At 55.8% G+C, this 18,116-nt stretch overlaps 1 protein-coding gene across 1 annotated transcript; it reads right to left on the bottom strand.

Annotated features, from left to right (window-relative positions):
- Positions 1-886: 886 nt before the first annotated feature.
- On the bottom strand, positions 887-8,727 carry LOC138775322 (5-beta-cholestane-3-alpha,7-alpha-diol 12-alpha-hydroxylase-like). Its single transcript, XM_069955910.1, has 2 exons — positions 8,550-8,727; positions 887-3,218 (listed from the first exon to the last, which is right to left on the bottom strand). Exon 2 carries the CDS (start codon positions 3,207-3,209, stop codon positions 1,674-1,676), a length of 1,536 nt encoding a protein of 511 aa, XP_069812011.1. The 5' UTR covers positions 3,210-3,218; positions 8,550-8,727; the 3' UTR covers positions 887-1,673.
- Between the last annotated feature and the right edge of the window lie 9,389 nt (positions 8,728-18,116).

Raw genomic sequence — 18,116 nt, 5'->3', positions numbered from 1 at the left:
AGATGACACTGCTGACCCCGCCCTCTAATGATAATGAGATGACACTGCTGACCCCGCCCTCTAATGATAATGAGATGACACTGCTGACCCCGCCCTCTAATGATAATGAGATGACACTGCTGACCCCGCCCTCTAATGATAATGAGATGACACTGCTGACCCCGCCCTCTAATGATAATGAGATGACACTGCTGACCCCCGCCCTCTAATGATAATGAGATGACACTGCTGACCCCGCCCTCTAATGATAATGAGATGACACTGCTGACCCCGCCCTCTAATGATAATGAGATGACACTGCTGACCCCGCCCTCTAATGATAATGAGATGACACTGCTGACCCCGCCCTCTAATGATAATGAGATGACACTGCTGACCCCGCCCTCTAATGATAATGAGATGACACTGCTGACCCCGCCCTCTGATAGAGATGACACTGCTGACCCCGCCCTCTAATGATAATGAGAGGACACTGCTGACCCCGCCCTCTGATAGAGATGACACTGCTGACCCCGCCCTCTGATAGAGATGACACTGCTGACCCCGCCCTCTAATGGAGATGACACTGCTGACCCCGCCCTCTGATAGAGATGACACTGCTGACCCCGCCCTCTAATGATAATGAGATGACACTGCTGACCCCGCCCTCTAATGATAATGAGATGACACTGCTGACCCCGCCCTCTAATGATAATGAGATGACACTGCTGACCCCGCCCTCTAATGATAGTGATATGACACTGCTGACCCCGCCCTCTGATAGAGATGACACTGCTGACCCCGCCCCTCTGGTGACAATGTGACCCTGTAGTCAGTGACTACAGAGGTACCAGAGATCGGTGACACCATACAAATTCTTCAAACCAAAACACTAAAGTAGTCAGACTTCCTCCAAATTCTGTTTATTGCGCAAATAATAACATTATAATCACCACAGTGGGGGCGAGAAGCCACACCCCACTTAAAGGGGAACTCCACCCAGCACACTCCTTACCCACCCATAGAGGCAGGAGACCCATCACCTGGAGCCCCCAGCCCCCCACATTCTAGGGACCCCTGGTGGCCGGAGCCCCCAGACCTCACACATCCAGCAGTCACCTCAGGCTCCATTATGGCCGGGTTCCCCTTTAAGTACAATCTAATCCCTGGATGGTTTTCCCGTCCACTGTGCGGCACTGGTGACCGGGGAGGATACATCCATAAATATTAGGAAACATTTCAAGTCACGCCGGGGGGCTCCGGATTCATCAGTGCAGCAGCACGCCAGGGGGGCTCCGGGATCATCAGCTCAGCCGGGGGGCCCCTGGAATCATCAGCTCAGCCGGGGGGGCCCCTGGGATCATCAGCTCAGCCGCATGCCGGGGGGCTCCGGGATTGTCAGCTCAGCCGAAGGGCCCCTGGGATCGTCAGCTCAGCCGGGGGGGCCCTGGGATCGTCAGCTCAGCCGGAGGGCCCCTGGAATCATCAGCTCAGCTGGGGGGCCCCTGGAATCATCAGCTCAGCTGGGGGGCCCCTGGGATCATCAGCTCAGCCGGGGGGGCCCCTGGGATCATCAGCTCAGCCGAGGGGCCCCGGGATCATCAGCTCAGCCGAGGGGCCCCGGGATCATCAGCTCAGCCGGGGGGCCCTGGGATCATCAGCTGGGGAATGTTCGGCCGTTGGCTGCTCGGCTTCTAGTAACGTAACCGGTATCTGAATTGGACGTCGTGGGTGGGCTGCATGGTGCCGAATCCCCAGCGGTTGGGGTCGATCCCAGGAATCTCTTCTTCCGGATTCACCAGCTCAAACTCAAAGTAGCTCAACATGAGGAAGACGAACTGCTTGAGTTCATTGACGGCGAAAAACCGTCCGGGACATATGGTGGTGCCGGCGCCCCAGGGCATGGTGAAGAACTTCAGCCGCTTCCCCTTCTTGTAGAACTCCGTCTTCTTGGTGCCGTCTTGGTTCAGGAATCGGTCGTATTTGAACGTCTCGGGTTCTGGATGAACTTCTGGATCCATCTGAACGGCCGTGTACGGGAAGAGGGCCACACGGTCTCCCTTACGGATGGCGTACTCCTTCCCACTCGACATTCTGAGGTTCATGTCCTCCTTGACGGCTCGGATCAGCACCGGGGCGGCGGTCAGTCTTAGGGTCTCTTCCACGGCACTGTCCAGGACGGGGGTCTTCAGCAGCATGTCCCGGGTGAGGTTGACCAGGGCCCCTCCTGGCTTCACCTCCTGGTCACTTTCCTTCAGAACCTTCTGGACCTCCTGGCAGACGGCCGTCATGGCTTCTGGATGTTTCATCAGGTAGAGGAGGAGCCAGAAGCAGGCCGGCCCGGTGTTCCCCTGGGAGGCCCACAGGAGCAGGAACATGAAGCGGTCCTGCATGTGCTCCGCCATGCCGCTCTCCGCCCGGTACTGGAACTGCTCCATGATCCAGCCGCTGATGTTCTCTTTCTGGAGGGTTCTCTTGATGGACAACATGTTCCAGAACAGCCTCTTCAGCCTCTCGGCCTCCATCTTGCCCTTGGGTGGGAGGACGGCATAGGCCAGGCCAGGGAAGAGCTTGTCATATTTTCGGAACTCGGTAAAGAGTTCCTCGGAATGTTCCCGATCAATCTCCTTGGCTTTCTCTGGGCCTCCCGGACTCTTGGCCGGCTCGTTCCCGAACAAGGCGAGGTAGCCGGCCCGGAAGACAATGTTGTAGCTGTAGTTGAAGAGTCCGTCCTGCTGCCACTTCCTGCCCCCGTCTCCGGAGCCGACCTTGTGAAGCATCAGGTTTTGGAGGTTCTCCATCATGGCCTGGGTCATCAGGACCAGCCCGTCCCCCATCAGGTGCTTGGTGCTGGCCTTCTCCAGTAACTTGTGGTCATTGGGCCCGGAGTGGTATCCAAAGACTCTGGCCACCAGCTCCATGGCGAACTGCTCAAAGTCCAGCTTGGCCCGCGCTTCCTTCACAATGGGACCAAAGGACAGCGGGTCAGTGACAAAGGTGAAGTAGTAGCCGCCAATCTGCACCGTGAAGATCTCACCATGTTTCTCTTGCATCTTCTTCAGGAAGCCAGAGGTGTTTCTCCTGAAGTCGAGGGCATAGCCCAACCACGGGATGCTTCCCTTGTCTAGGGGCGGCTCGTTAGGTCTTCTCTTCCGGAACATTCCCAGCATGTAGAGACCCCCAATGACCGAGGCCAACACGGCCAAAAGTATCGGGAGCAACAGAGACATCACCGATTCCTACAAAGAGAAACAGGTCCGATTAGAACCTCCAGAGCTGCGCTCACTATTCTGCTGTTACATCATATCTCATCCTCCAGAGCTGCACTCACTATTCTGCTGTTACATCATATCTCATCCTCCAGAGCTGCACTCACTATTCTGCTGTTACATCCTGTCTCATCCTCCAGAGCTGCACTCACTATTCTGCTGTTACATCTTGTCTCATCCTCCAGAGCTGCACTCACTATTCTGCTATTACATCCTGTCTCATCCTCCAGAGCTGCACTCACTATTCTGCTGTTACATCATGTCTCATCTTCCAGAGCTGCACTCACTATTCTGCTGTTACATCATGTCTCATCCTCCAGAGCTGCACTCACTATTCTGCTGTTACATCATGTCTCATCTTCCAGAGCTGCACTCACTATTCTGCTGTTACATCATGTCTCATCTTCCAGAGCTGCACTCACTATTCTGCTGTTACATCATGTCTCATCCTCCAGAGCTGCACTCACTATTCTGCTGTTACATCATGTCTCATCCTCCAGAGCTGCACTCACTATTCTGCTGTTACATCCTGTCTCATCCTCCAGAGCTGCACTCACTATTCTGCTGTTACATCCTGTCTCATCCTCCAGAGCTGCACTCACTCACTATTCTGCTATTACATCCTGTCTCATCCTCCAGAGCTGCACTCACTATTCTGCTGTTACATCCTGTCTCATCCTCCAGAGCTGCACTCACTATTCTGCTGTTACATCATGTCTCATCCTCCAAAGCTGCACTCACTATTCTGCTGTTACATCTTGTCTCATCCTCCAGAGCTGCACTCACTATTCTGCTATTACATCCTGTCTCATCCTCCAGAGCTGCACTCACTATTCTGCTGTTACATCATGTCTCATCTTCCAGAGCTGCACTCACTATTCTGCTGTTACATCATGTCTCATCCTCCAGAGCTGCACTCACTATTCTGCTGTTACATCATGTCTCATCTTCCAGAGCTGCACTCACTATTCTGCTGTTACATCATGTCTCATCCTCCAGAGCTGCACTCACTATTCTGCTGTTACATCATGTCTCATCTTCGAGAGCTGCACTCACTATTCTGCTGTTACATCATGTCTCATCCTCCAGAGCTGCACTCACTATTCTGCTGTTACATCATGTCTCATCCTGCAGAGCTGCACTCACTATTCTGCTGTTACATCATGTCTCCTCCTCCAGAGCTGCACTCACTATTCTGCTGTTACATCTTGTCTCATCCTGCAGAGCTGCACTCACTATTCTGCTGTTACACCATGTCTCATCCTCCAGAGCTGCACTCACTATTCTGCTGTTACATCATGTCTCATCCTCCAGAGCTGCACTCACTATTCTGCTGTTACATCATGTCTCATCCTCCAGAGCTGCACTCACTATTCTGCTGGCACATCCTGTCTCATCCTGCAGAGCTGTTAGTGTGAGTCACGCTTTGGTTACATGCAGTGTTGTATATATAGGACATGTATGTAGCAGTGGATAATGTGGGTGTATACAGACACACAGATATTTTTATACTTATATTCACCCCCCCCCCCTCCTCCAGCGGAGTTCCTCTTTCAGGGGTGTAGCTAGGATTCACAACACAAAGCAATGTATATATATATACTCTGTGATGTGGCCAACAAATAAAATCTCTTGGTGGCAGAATCCTGGCAGCAGAGTGTCTGGCAGGGCTGGGAGCCAATGGCTGCTTGTTCTGTCACTCCACTGTATATAACTATAAGCCCATTAGGAGCCACCCCTAGTGTACTGCAGTGTGTAAGTGCCCCAAAGGTCAGAAGACAAGGAGCTGTCTGCTTTACTGCTGCTGCACTGATAACCCCTGACCTCTGCATGAAACTCTACACATTCTCCTACTTGCTTGCTACGGCCAGAGACCAGAGGTCAGGGGTCATCAGAGCAGTGAAGCAGAGATCTGTGTCTTCTGCTTTTGTGCTGCAGCATGTAAGTAATCACTGGGTCACCTCCACACTGCAGTACATAAGGGGTTAAGCAGAAGGACACAGGAGGCCCTGTAGCAGCTGCCTGCCCTGCCTCTGTGGTAGCTTCCCCACTGTCCCCTTTAAGAGTTCAGCCCTGAGGAAGGAAGCCCCCCCCCCCATCCGCTCTGAGATCCAACATTCCAGACACAAGATTTCTATCTGCCACTATGTGCAAATAATGATACCCCCATACAGTGCCCAGATAATACCCCATAAAGTGCCCAGATAATATTCCCCCACACAGTGCCCAGATAATATTCCCCTATACAGTGCCCAGATAATACCCCATACAGTGCCCAGATAATACCCCATACAGTGCCCAGATAATACCCTCATACAGTGCCCAGATAATACCCCATACAGTGCCCAGATAATATTCCCCCATACAGTGCCCAGATAATACCCCATACAGTGCCCAGATAATACCCCATACAGTGCCCAGATAATATTCCCCTATACAGTGCCCAGATAATACCCCATACAGTGCCCAGATAATACCCCACACAGTGCCCAGATAATACCCCATACAGTGCCCAGATAATACCCCATACAGTGCCCAGATAATACCCCATACAGTGCCCAGATAATATTCCCCTATACAGTGCCCAGATAATACCCCATACAGTGCCCAGATAATACCCCATACAGTGCCCAGATAATACCCCATACAGTGCCCAGATAATACCCCATACAGTGCCCAGATAATATTCCCCTATACAGTGCCCAGATAATACCCCATACAGTGCCCAGATAATACCCCACAGTGCCCAGATAATACCCCATACAGTGCCCAGATAATACCCCATACAGTGCCCAGATAATATTCCCCTATACAGTGCCCAGATAATACCCCATACAGTGCCCAGATAATATTCCCCCACACAGTGCCCAGATAATATTCCCCCCATACAGTGCCCAGATAATATTCCCCCACACAGTGCCCAGATAATACCCCATACAGTGCCCAGATAATATTCCCCCCATACAGTGCCCAGATAATACCCCCCATACAGTGCCCAGATAATATTCCCCCACACAGTGCCCAGATAATACCCCATAAAGTGCCCAGATAATATTCCCCCACACAGTGCCCAGATAATATTCCCCTATACAGTGCCCAGATAATACCCATACAGTGCCCAGATAATACCCCATACAGTGCCCAGATAATACCCCCCATACAGTGCCCAGATAATATTTCCCCACACAGTGGCCAGATAATACCCCCCATACAGTGCCCAGATAATACCCCATACAGTGCCCAGATAATATTCCCCACACAGTGCCCAGATAATACCCCATACAGTGCCCAGATAATACCCCATACAGTGCCCAGATAATATCCCCCCATACAGTGCCCAGATAATATTCCCCCATACAATGCCCAGATAATACCCCCCATACAGTGCCCAGATAATATTCCCCCCATACAGTGCCCAGATAATACCCCCATACAGTGCCCAGATAATACCCCCCATACAGTGCCCAGATAATACCCCATAAAGTGCCCAGATAATATTCCCCCACACATTGCCCAGATAATATTCCCCTATACAGTGCCCAGATAATACCCCATACAGTGCCCAGATAATACCCCATACAGTGCCCAGATAATACCCCCATACAGTGCCCAGATAATACCCCCCATACAGTGCCCAGATAATATTCCCCCACACAGTGCCCAGATAATACCCCCCATACAGTGCCCAGATAATATTCCCCTATACAGTGCCCAGGTAATACCCCATACAGTGCCCAGATAATATTCCCCCACACAGTGCCCAGATAATATTCCCCTATACAGTGCCCAGATAATACCCCATACAGTGCCCAGATAATATTCCCCCCATACAGTGCCCAGATAATACCCTCATACAGTGCCCAGATAATACCCCCCATACAGTGCCCAGATAATATTCCCCCATACAGTGCCCAGATAATACCCCCATACAGTGCCCAGATAATATCCCATACAGTGCCCAGATAATATTCCCCCCATACAGTGCCCAGATAATACCCCCATACAGTGCCCAGATAATATCCCATACAGTGCCCAGATAATATTCCCCTATACAGTGCCCAGATAATACTCCATACAGTGCCCAGATAATATTCCCCCATACAATGCCCAGATAATATCCCCCCATACAGTGCCCAGATAATATCCCCCCATACAGTGCCCAGATAATATTCCCCCATACAATGCCCAGATAATACCCCCCATACAGTGCCCAGATAATATTCCCCCCATACAGTGCCAGATAATACCCCCATACAGTGCCCAGATAAAATTCCAACATACAGTGCCCAGATAATACCCCCCCATGCAGTGCCCAGATAATACCCCCCATACAGTGCCCAGATAATACCCCTATACAGTGCCCAGATAATACCAACATACAGTGCCCAGATAAATTCCCCCTATACACTGACCAGATAATACCCCATACAGTGCCCAGATAATACCCCCCCATACAGTGCCCAGATAATAACCCCCCATACAGTGCCCAGATAATACCCCCCATACAGTGCCCAGATAATACCCCCCATACAGTGCCCAGATAATACCCCATACAGTGCCCAGATAATACCCCCATACAGTGCCCAGATAATACCCCCCCCCATACACTGACCAGATAATGCAAAACTAATGCTCCTGTAGTGTCAGTGTGTAGTGTAGCAGAGCTGACTATGCTCCTGTAGTGTCAGTGTGTAGTGTAGCAGAGCTGACTATGCTCCTGTAGTGTCAGTGTGTAGTGTAGCAGAGCTGACTATGCTCCTGTAGTGTCAGTGTGTAGTGTAGCAGAGCTGACTATGCTCCTGTAGTGTCAGTGTGTAGTGTAGCAGAGCTGACTATGCTCCTGTAGTGTCAGTGTGTAGTGTAGCAGAGCTGACTATGCCCCTGTAGTGTCAGTGTGTAGTGTAGCAGAGCTGACTATGCTCCTGTAGTGTCAGTGTGTAGTGTAGCAGAGCTGACTATGCTCCTGTAGTGTCAGTGTGTAGTGTAGCAGAGCTGACTATGCTCCTGTAGTGTCAGTGTGTAGTGTAGCAGAGCTGACTATGCTCTGTAGTGTCAGTGTGTAGTGTAGCAGAGCTGACTATGCTCCTGTAGTGTCAGTGTGCAGTGTAGCAGAGCTGACTATGCTCCTGTAGTGTCAGTGTGTAGTGTAGCAGAGCTGACTATGCTCCTGTAGTGTCAGTGTGCAGTGTAGCAGAGCTGACTATGCTCCTGTAGTGTCAGTGTGTTGTGTAGCAGAGCTGACTATGCTCCTGTAGTGTCAGTGTGTTGTGTAGCAGAGCTGACTATGCTCTGTAGTTGTACCTGTTGTCTCTGCAGACTCTTCCCCTGCTCTGAGCCTCTGGGCTTTGACCTCCTGTTATTCCGCTCTGGTCCGGCCTCCTGGCGACTCCTCTTCTCTGGATATTATATGGATTAACCCCTCACGGCCCGGAGCACAGCCGGCAGACACACTGAGACCATCCCTCGGCTCTCACTACCTCACCGCCATCTGCCTCACGTCTTCTCTCAGCTTTGTTGAGTCTTCAAAATCCAGGAAAGGAGATGTGAGACGTCTGATAAACACACTGCACCGAGACATACCGCTACACACTGCACCGAGACATACCGCTACACACCGAGACATACCGCTACACACCGAGACATACCGCTACACACCGAGACATACCGCTACACACTGCACCGAGACATACCGCTACACACTGCACCGAGACATACCGCTACACACCGAGACATACCGCTACACACCGAGACATACCGCTACACACTGCACCGAGACATACCGCTACACACTGCACCGAGACATACCGCTACACACTGCACCGAGACATACCGCTACACACTACACCGAGACATACCGCTACACACTGCACCGAGACATACCGCTACACACCGAGACATACCGCTACACACTGAGACATACCGCTACACACCGAGACATACCGCTACACACTGCACCGAGACATACCGCTACACACTGCACCGAGACATACCGCTACACACTGCACCGAGACATACCGCTACACACCGATACATACCGCTACACACCGAGACATACCGCTACACACTGCACCGAGACATACTGCTACACACTGCACCGAGACATACCGCTACACACTGCACCGAGACATACCGCTACACACCGAGACATACCGCTACACACCGAGACATACCGCTACACACTGCACCGAGATGTCCCGCTACACACCGAGACATACCGCTACACACTGCACCGAGACATACCGCTACACACTGCACCGAGACATACCGCTACACACTGAGACATACCGCTACACACTGCACCGAGACATACCGCTACACACTGCACCGAGACATACCGCTACACACTGCACCGAGACATACCGCTACACACCGAGACATACCGCTACACACTGCACCGAGACATACCGCTACACACTGAGACATACCGCTACACACTGCACCGAGACATACCGCTACACACTGCACCGACGTCCCGTTACACACCAAGACATACCGCTACACGCTGCACCGAGACGTACTGCTACACACCGAGATGTAACGCTACACACCGAGACATACCGCTACACACTGCACCGAGACATACCGCTACACACTGCACCGAGACATACCGCTACCACACGAGACATACCGCTACACACTGCACCGAGACATACCGCTAAACACTGCACCGAGACATACCGCTACACACCGAGACATACCGCTACACACCGAGACATACCGCTACACACTGCACCGAGCCGTCCCGCTACACACCGAGACATACCGCTACACGCTGCACCGAGACGTACTGCTACACACCGAGATGTAACGCTACACACCGAGACATACCGCTACACACTGCACCGAGACATACCGCTATACACCGAGACATACCGCTACACGCTGCACCGAGACGTACTGCTACACACCGAGATGTAACACTACACACTGCACCGAGACGTACCGCTACATACTAAAACATACCGTGGTGTCCCACCACGGGTGTTGCTATTGGTTACACCCTTGGTAAAAGCCTGTACTTCTTGGTGGTGATGTAGTACCAGAGTTTCCCCACAAGTTGTTGTTGTTGCAAGTGTGTATATTCAGTTATTGCACAGCTACTGTCACATGGGTCTGTACGCCAGTGAGAGTTCATCTCTCTCTTTACTTCTCACATACGCACTCACAGCACACCTTACAGGGGCTGTAGGGAGGAAGTCACTAGGGATGAGCAAATTTGCCGAAGTCTGGGTTTGTATGAACCTGAGCTCTCGGCTTCTGATTCCCTCCGTCTGGCGGCTCTGTGGAGAGGGGGGATACAGCGTACGGACCGCCCGGAAAGCTGGGATACAGCCACAGCCATAGGTTGTATCCACCCTGTTCAGGGAGCCGCCAGACAGCGGGAATCAGAAGCCGAGAGTTCAGGTTCATAGGCAAATTGGCCCATCTCTACAAGTCACATGGGTAGGGGCAGTGTAGGTCACAAGGCAGAGCGCCCCCTACAGCCGTCCAGTGGGGCCCCGACTCCTGCCCCGACTCCTCCACAGTCTAGACGTAGAGCACCTACAGATCCCTACAGATCCTTCTCAAGTAACCTCACCCCACACTATGCAGTGTTACACAGCCACTACAGGTCAGGGATCACCGTCACTAGAGGTCAGGGATCACCGTCACTAGAGGTCAGGGATCACCGTCACTAGAGGTCAGGGATCACCGTCACTAGAGGTCAGGGATCACCGTCAATAGAGGTCAGGGATCACCGTCAATAGAGGTCAGGGATCACCGTCACTAGAGGTCAGGGATCCCCGTCACTACAGGTCAGGGATCCCCGTCACTACAGGTCAGGGATCCCAGTCACTACAGGTCAGAGATCTCCGTCACTAGAGGTCAGGGATCCCCGTCACTACAGGTCAGGGATCCCCGTCACTACAGGTCAGGGATCCCAGTCACTACAGGTCAGGGATCCCCGTCACTAGAGGTCAGGGATCCCCGTCACTAGAGGTCAGGGATCCCCGTCACTACAGGTCAGGGATCCCCGTCACTACAGGGTCAGGGATCCCAGTCACTACAGGTCAGGGATCCCCGTCACTAGAGGTCAGGGATCCCCGTCACTAGAGGTCAGGGGATCCCCGTCACTAGAGGTCAGGGATCCCCGTCACTAGAGGTCAGGGATCCCCGTCACTACAGGTTAGGGATCCCCGTCACTAGAGGTCAGGAATCCCCGTCACTAGAGGTCAGGGATCCCCGTCACTACAGGTCAGGGATCCCCGTCACTAGAGGTCAGGAATCCCCGTCACTAGAGGTCAGGGATCGCCGTCACTAGAGGTCAGGGATCGCCGTCACTAGAGGTCAGGGATCCCCGTCACTAGAGGTCAGGGATCCCCGTCACTAGAGGTCAGGGATCCCCGTCACTACAGGTCAGGGATCACCGTCACTATAGGTCAGGATCACCCCACGCCGTGGAGAGTCACAGTGCAGGACAGTATCCACACAGAAAGTAAGGAACTGATCCGGATACACCAGGGGTACTCAACAACTTTAAGTGAGGGGTCACTTAGCGTGGTCTATAGTCAGGTGACGCTCCACTTAGCGTGGTCTATAGTCAGGTGACGCTCCACTTAGGGGGGTCTATAGTCAGGTGACGCTCCACTTACCGGGGTCTATAGTCAGGTGACGCTCCACTTAGGGGGGTCTATAGTCAGGTGACACTCCACTTGGCGGGGTCTATAGTCAGGTGACGCTCCACTTAGGGGGGTCTATAGTCAGGTGACGCTCCACTTGGCGGGGTCTATAGTCAGGTGACGCTCCACTTGGCGGGGTCTATAGTCAGGTGACGCTCCACTTAGCGGGGTCTATACTCAGGTGACGCTCCACTTGGCGGGGTCTATAGTCAGGTGACGCTCCACTTAGGGGGGTCTATAGTCAGGTGACGCTCCACTTAGGGGGGTCTATAGTCAGGTGACGCTCCACTTAGGGGGGTCTATAGTCAGGTGACGCTCCACTTACTGGCGTTTTTTCTCTATCACCGGCCCTTATATAGCACCCTGTGCGCTCCCCCAGTAGTATATAGCCCCCCTGTGCGCTCCCCCAGTAGTATATAGCCCCCCTGTACGCTCTCCCTCAGTAGTATATAGCCCCCTTTGTGCGCTCCTTTAGTAGTATATAGCCCCATGTGAGCTCTCCCACAGTAGTATATAGCCCCCTGTGAACTCTCCCTCTGTAGTATATAGCCCCAGTGGGCTCCCCAATAGTATATAGCCCCCCTGTGCGCTCTCCCCTGTAGTATATAGCCCCCCAGTTCGCTCTCCCCCAGTAGTATATAACCCCCATGTGCTCCCCCAGTAGTATATAGCCCCCCTGTGCGCCCCCCAGTAGTATATAGCCCCCTGTGAACTCCACAAGTAGTATATAGCCCCCCTGTATTCTCCCCCAGTAGTATATAGCCCCCCTGTGTGCTCCCCCAGTACTATATAGCTCCCCTGTGAGCTCCCACAGTAGTATATAGACCCTCTGTGCGCTCCCCCAGTAGTATATAGTTCCTCTGTGTGCTCCCCCAGTAAAATAGACCTCCTGTGCTCTCCCCTATAGTATATAGCCCCCCTGTGCACTCTCCCCCAGTAGTATACAGCCCCCCTGTGCACTTCCCAGTAGTATATATCCCCCGTGTGCTCCCCCTCCCATATAGCCCTCCTGTGCATTCCCCCAAGTAGTATATAGACCTCCTGTTTTTCCCCCGTTTGAATAGAGACCCCTGTGTGCTCCCCCATTTGTATAGAGACCCCCTATGTGCTCCCCCCGTTTGTATAGAGACTCCCTGTGTGCTCTCCCTGTTTATAAAGACCCCTGTGTGCTCCCCCAGTATTTTATAGACTGCTGCTATGTTCTCCCCAGTAGTATATAGCCCCCTGTGCGCTCTCTCCCAGCAGTATATAGCTCCCCTGTGCTCCCCCTCCCATATAGCCCCCCTGTGTGCTCTCCCTGTTTATAAAGACCCCCGCTGTATGCTTCTCCCCTCCCATACAGCATATAGCTAAAAAAACCAAACACTTATACTCACCTGGGTCCGGGCGTCTCCTCTTCTCTTCCCCTCTTGTGGCTGCAGCCGTCACTAGAAGCCGCTTTCCCCTTGTCCAGTGACGTCACTCGAGCAGCAGAGAGCGCGACCACAAGAGTGACTGACAGGGAGGGAGCCAATGCTGCACGGTAACTATGAGTGCAAAGGGGAGCAGCGCAGCTCAGTATACAGGTATACAGAGCTGCAGACGGGGTCCGGACAGCTGGCCTTCACGGTCCGTGTTTGGACCGCAGTCCGCGAGTTGGGGATCCCTGGGATAGAGAAAAGATGCTAAGAGCCTAGGAACTCTATATCGCAGCGCATGTGTAAGCAGGGAACCCTCAGCTCCCTTCCCTCTCCCCATACACAGGGCGGCTCTTCCCTCTCCCCCATACGCAGGGCGGCTCTTCCCTCTCCCCCATACACAGGGCGGCTCTTCCCTCTCCCCCATACGCAGGGCGGCTCTTCCCTCTCCCCCCATACACAGGGCGGCTCTTCCCTCTCCCCCATACACAGGGCGGCTCTTCCCTCTCCCCCATACACAGGGCGGCTCTTCTCTCTCCCCCCCCCCCATACACAGGGCGGCTCTTCCCTCTCCCCCATATACAGGGCGGCTCTTCCCTCTCCCTCATACGCAGGGCGGCTCTTCCCTCTCCCCCATACGCAGGGCGGCTCTTCCCTCTCCCCCATACACAGGGCGGCTCTTCCCTCTCCCCCCATACACAGGGCGGCTCTTCCCTCTCCCCCATACGCAGGGCGGCTCTTCCCTCCCCCCCCCCCCATACACAGGGCGGCTCTTCCCTCCCCCCCCCCCCATACACAGGGCGGCTCTTCCCTCTCCCCCATACACAGGGCGGCTCTTCCCTCTCCCCCATACACAGGGCGGCTCTTCCCTCTCCCCCCATACACAGGGCGGCTCTTCCCTCTCCCCCATACACAGGGCGGCTCTTCCCTCTCCCCCATACGCAGGGCGGCTCTTCCCTCTCCCCCATACACAGGGCGGCTCTTCCCTCTCCCCCATACCACAGGGCGGCTCTTCCCTCTCCCCCATACACAGGGCGGCTCTTCTCTCTCCCCCCCCCCCATACACAGGGCGGCTCTTCCCTCTCCCCCATATACAGGGCGGCTCTTCCCTCTCCCCCATACGCAGGGCGGCTCTTCCCTCTCCCCCATACGCAGGGCGGCTCTTCCCTCTCCCCCATACACAGGGCGGCTCTTCCCTCTCCCCCCATACACAGGGCGGCTCTTCCCTCTCCCCCATACGCAGGGCGGCTCTTCCCTCTCCCCCATACGCAGGGCGGCTCTTCCCTCTCCCCCATACACAGGGCGGCTCTTCCCTCTCCCCCATACACAGGGCGGCTCTTCCCTCTCCCCCCATACACAGGGCGGCTCTTCTCTCTCCCCCATACACAGGGCGGCTCTTCTCTCTCCCCCATACACAGGGCGGCTCTTCCCTCTCCCCCATACGCAGGGCGGCTCTTCCCTCTCCCCCATACGCAGGGCGGCTCTTCCCTCTCCCCCATACGCAGGGCGGCTCTTCCCTCTCCCCCATACGCAGGGCGGCTCTTCCCTCTCCCCCATACACAGGGCGGCTCTTCCCTCTCCCCCCATACACAGGGCGGCTCTTCTCTCTCCCCCATACACAGGGCGGCTCTTCTCTCTCCCCCATACACAGGGCGGCTCTTCCCTCTCCCCCATACACAGGGCGGCTCTTCTCTCTCCCCCCCCCCCCCATACACAGGGCGGCTCTTCCCTCTCCCCCATACACAGGGCGGGCTCTTCCCCCTCCCCCATACACAGGGCGGCTCTTCTCTCTCCCCCCCCCCCCCATACACAGGGCGGCTCTTTCCTCTCCCCCATACACAGGGCGGCTCTTCTCTCTCCCCCCCCCCCCCATACACAGGGCGGCTCTTCCCTCTCCCCCATACACAGGGCGGCTCTTCCCCCTCCCCCATACACAGGGCGGCTCTTCTCTCTCCCCCCCCCCCATACACAGGGCGGCTCTTTCCTCTCCCCCATACACAGGGCGGCTCTTCCCTCTCCCCCATACACAGGGCGGCTCTTCCCTCTCCCCCATACACAGGGCGGCTCTTCCCTCTCCCCCATACACAGGGCGGCTCTTCTCTCTCCCCCATACACAGGGCGGATCTTCCCTCTCCCCCATACACAGGGCGGCTCTTCCCTCTCCCCCATACACAGGGCGGCTCTTCCCTCTCCCCCATACACAGGGCGGCTCTTCCCTCTCCCCCATACACAGGGCGGCTCTTCCCTCTCCCCCATACACAGGGCGGCTCTTCTCTCTCCCCCATACACAGGGCGGCTCTTCTCTCTCCCCCATACACAGGGCGGCTCTTCCCTCCCCCCCCCCCCATACACAGGGCGGCTCTTCCCTCCCCCCCCCCCCATACACAGGGCGGCTCTTCCCTCCCCCCCCCATACACAGGGCGGCTCTTCCCTCTCCCCCATACACAGGGCGGCTCTTCCCTCTCCCCCATACGCAGGGCGGCTCTTCCCTCTCCCCCATACGCAGGGCGGCTCTTCCCTCTCCCCCATACGCAGGGCGGCTCTTCCCTCTCCCCCATACACAGGGCGGCTCTTCCCTCTCCCCCCATACACAGGGCGGCTCTTCTCTCTCCCCCATACACAGGGCGGCTCTTCTCTCTCCCCCATACACAGGGCGGCTCTTCCCTCTCCCCCATACACAGGGCGGCTCTTCTCTCTCCCCCCCCCCCCATACACAGGGCGGCTCTTCCCTCTCCCCCATACACAGGGCGGCTCTTCCCCCTCCCCCATACACAGGGCGGCTCTTCTCTCTCCCCCCCCCCATACACAGGGCGGCTCTTCCCTCTCCCCCATACACAGGGCGGCTCTTCTCTCTCCCCCATACACAGAGCGGCTCTTCCCTCCCCCCCCCCCCCCCCCCATACACAGGGCGGCTCTTCCCTCCCCCCCCCCCATACACAGGGCGGCTCTTCTCTCTCCCCCCATACACAGGGCGGCTCTTCTCTCTCCCCCATACACAGGGCGGATCTTCCCTCTCCCCCATACACAGGGCGGCTCTTCCCTCTCCCCCCATACACAGGGCGGCTCTTCCCTCTCCCCCCATACACAGGGCGGCTCTTCCCTCTCCCCCATACGCAGGGCGGCTCTTCCCTCTCCCCTATACGCAGGGCGGCTCTTCCCTCTCCCCCATACACAGGGCGGCTCTTCCCTCTCCCCCATACACAGGGCGGCTCTTCCCTCTCCCCCATACACAGGGCGGATCTTTCCTCTCCCCCATACACAGGGCGGCTCTTCCCTCTCCCCCATACACAGGGCGGATCTTTCCTCTCCCCCATACACAGGGCGGCTCTTCTCTCTCCCCCCATACACAGGGCGGCTCTTCCCTTTCCCCCATACACAGGGCGGCTCTTCCCTCTCCCCCATACACAGGGCGGCTCTTCTCTCTCCCCCCATACACAGGGCGGCTCTTCCCTCTCCCCCATACACAGGGCGGCTCTTCCCTCTCCCCCATACACAGGGCGGCTCTTCTCTCTCCCCCCCCCCATACACAGGGCGGCTCTTTCCTCTCCCCCATACACAGGGCGGCTCTTCCCTCTCCCCCATACACAGGGCGGCTCTTCCCTCTCCCCCATACACAGGGCGGCTCTTCTCTCTCCCCCATACACAGGGCGGATCTTCTCTCTCCCCCATACACAGGGCGGCTCTTCTCTCTCCCCCATACACAGGGCGGCTCTTCTCTCTCCCCCATACACAGGGCGGATCTTCTCTCTCCCCCATACACAGGGCGGCTCTTCTCTCTCCCCCATACACAGGGCGGCTCTTCTCTCTCCCCCATACACAGGGCGGATCTTCTCTCTCCCCCATACACAGGGCGGCTCTTCTCTCTCCCCCATACACAGGGCGGCTCTTCCCTCTCCCCCATACACAGGGCGGCTCTTCCCTCTCCCCCATACGCAGGGCGGCTCTTCCCTCTCCCCCATACACAGGGCGGCTCTTCCCTCTCCCCCCATACACAGGGCGGCTCTTCCCTCTCCCCCATACACAGGGCGGCTCTTCCCTCTCCCCCATACGCAGGGCGGCTCTTCCCTCTCCCCTATACGCAGGGCGGCTCTTCCCTCTCCCCCATACACAGGGCGGCTCTTCCCTCTCCCCCATACACAGGGCGGCTCTTCCCTCTCCCCCATACACAGGGCGGATCTTTCCTCTCCCCCATACACAGGGCGGCTCTTCCCTCTCCCCCATACACAGGGCGGATCTTTCCTCTCCCCCATACACAGGGCGGCTCTTCCCTCTCCCCCATATACAGGGCGGCTCTTCCCTCTCCCCCATACACAGGGCGGCTCTTCCCTCTCCCCCATATACAGGGCGGCTCTTCCCTCTCCCCCATACACAGGGCGGCTCTTCCCTCTCCCCCATACACAGGGCGGCTCTTCCCTCTCCCCCATACACAGGGCGGCTCTTCTCTCTCCCCCCATACACAGGGCGGCTCTTCCCTCTCCCCCATACACAGGGCGGCTCTTCCCTCTCCCCCCATACACAGGGCGGCTCTTCTCTCTCTCCATACACAGGGCGGCTCTTCCCTCTCCCCCATACACAGGGCGGCTCTTCTCTCTCCCCATACACAGGGCGGACGTTACCTTCACGGCCAAATCAGGAATCTATAAAATGATAGAGGTGAATAGAGCAACAGAAACCTGTGGGAGTGCGAATACCGAGAAGTGGGGGGGCTTAGACCCCGGGATCATGTCAGCCGCCTCCCCCCTTTTATCACAGACGGTATAATGCTCGGTATATAGTGCGGTATAATGCTCGGTATATAGTGCGCTATAATG

This window comes from Dendropsophus ebraccatus, unplaced genomic scaffold (genome assembly GCF_027789765.1).
Source record: "Dendropsophus ebraccatus isolate aDenEbr1 unplaced genomic scaffold, aDenEbr1.pat pat_scaffold_1537_ctg1, whole genome shotgun sequence".
NCBI lineage: Eukaryota > Metazoa > Chordata > Amphibia > Anura > Hylidae > Dendropsophus > Dendropsophus ebraccatus.
The sequence above is the reverse complement of the archived record's forward strand: the minus strand, read 5'-3'. Positions and strand labels throughout refer to the sequence as shown.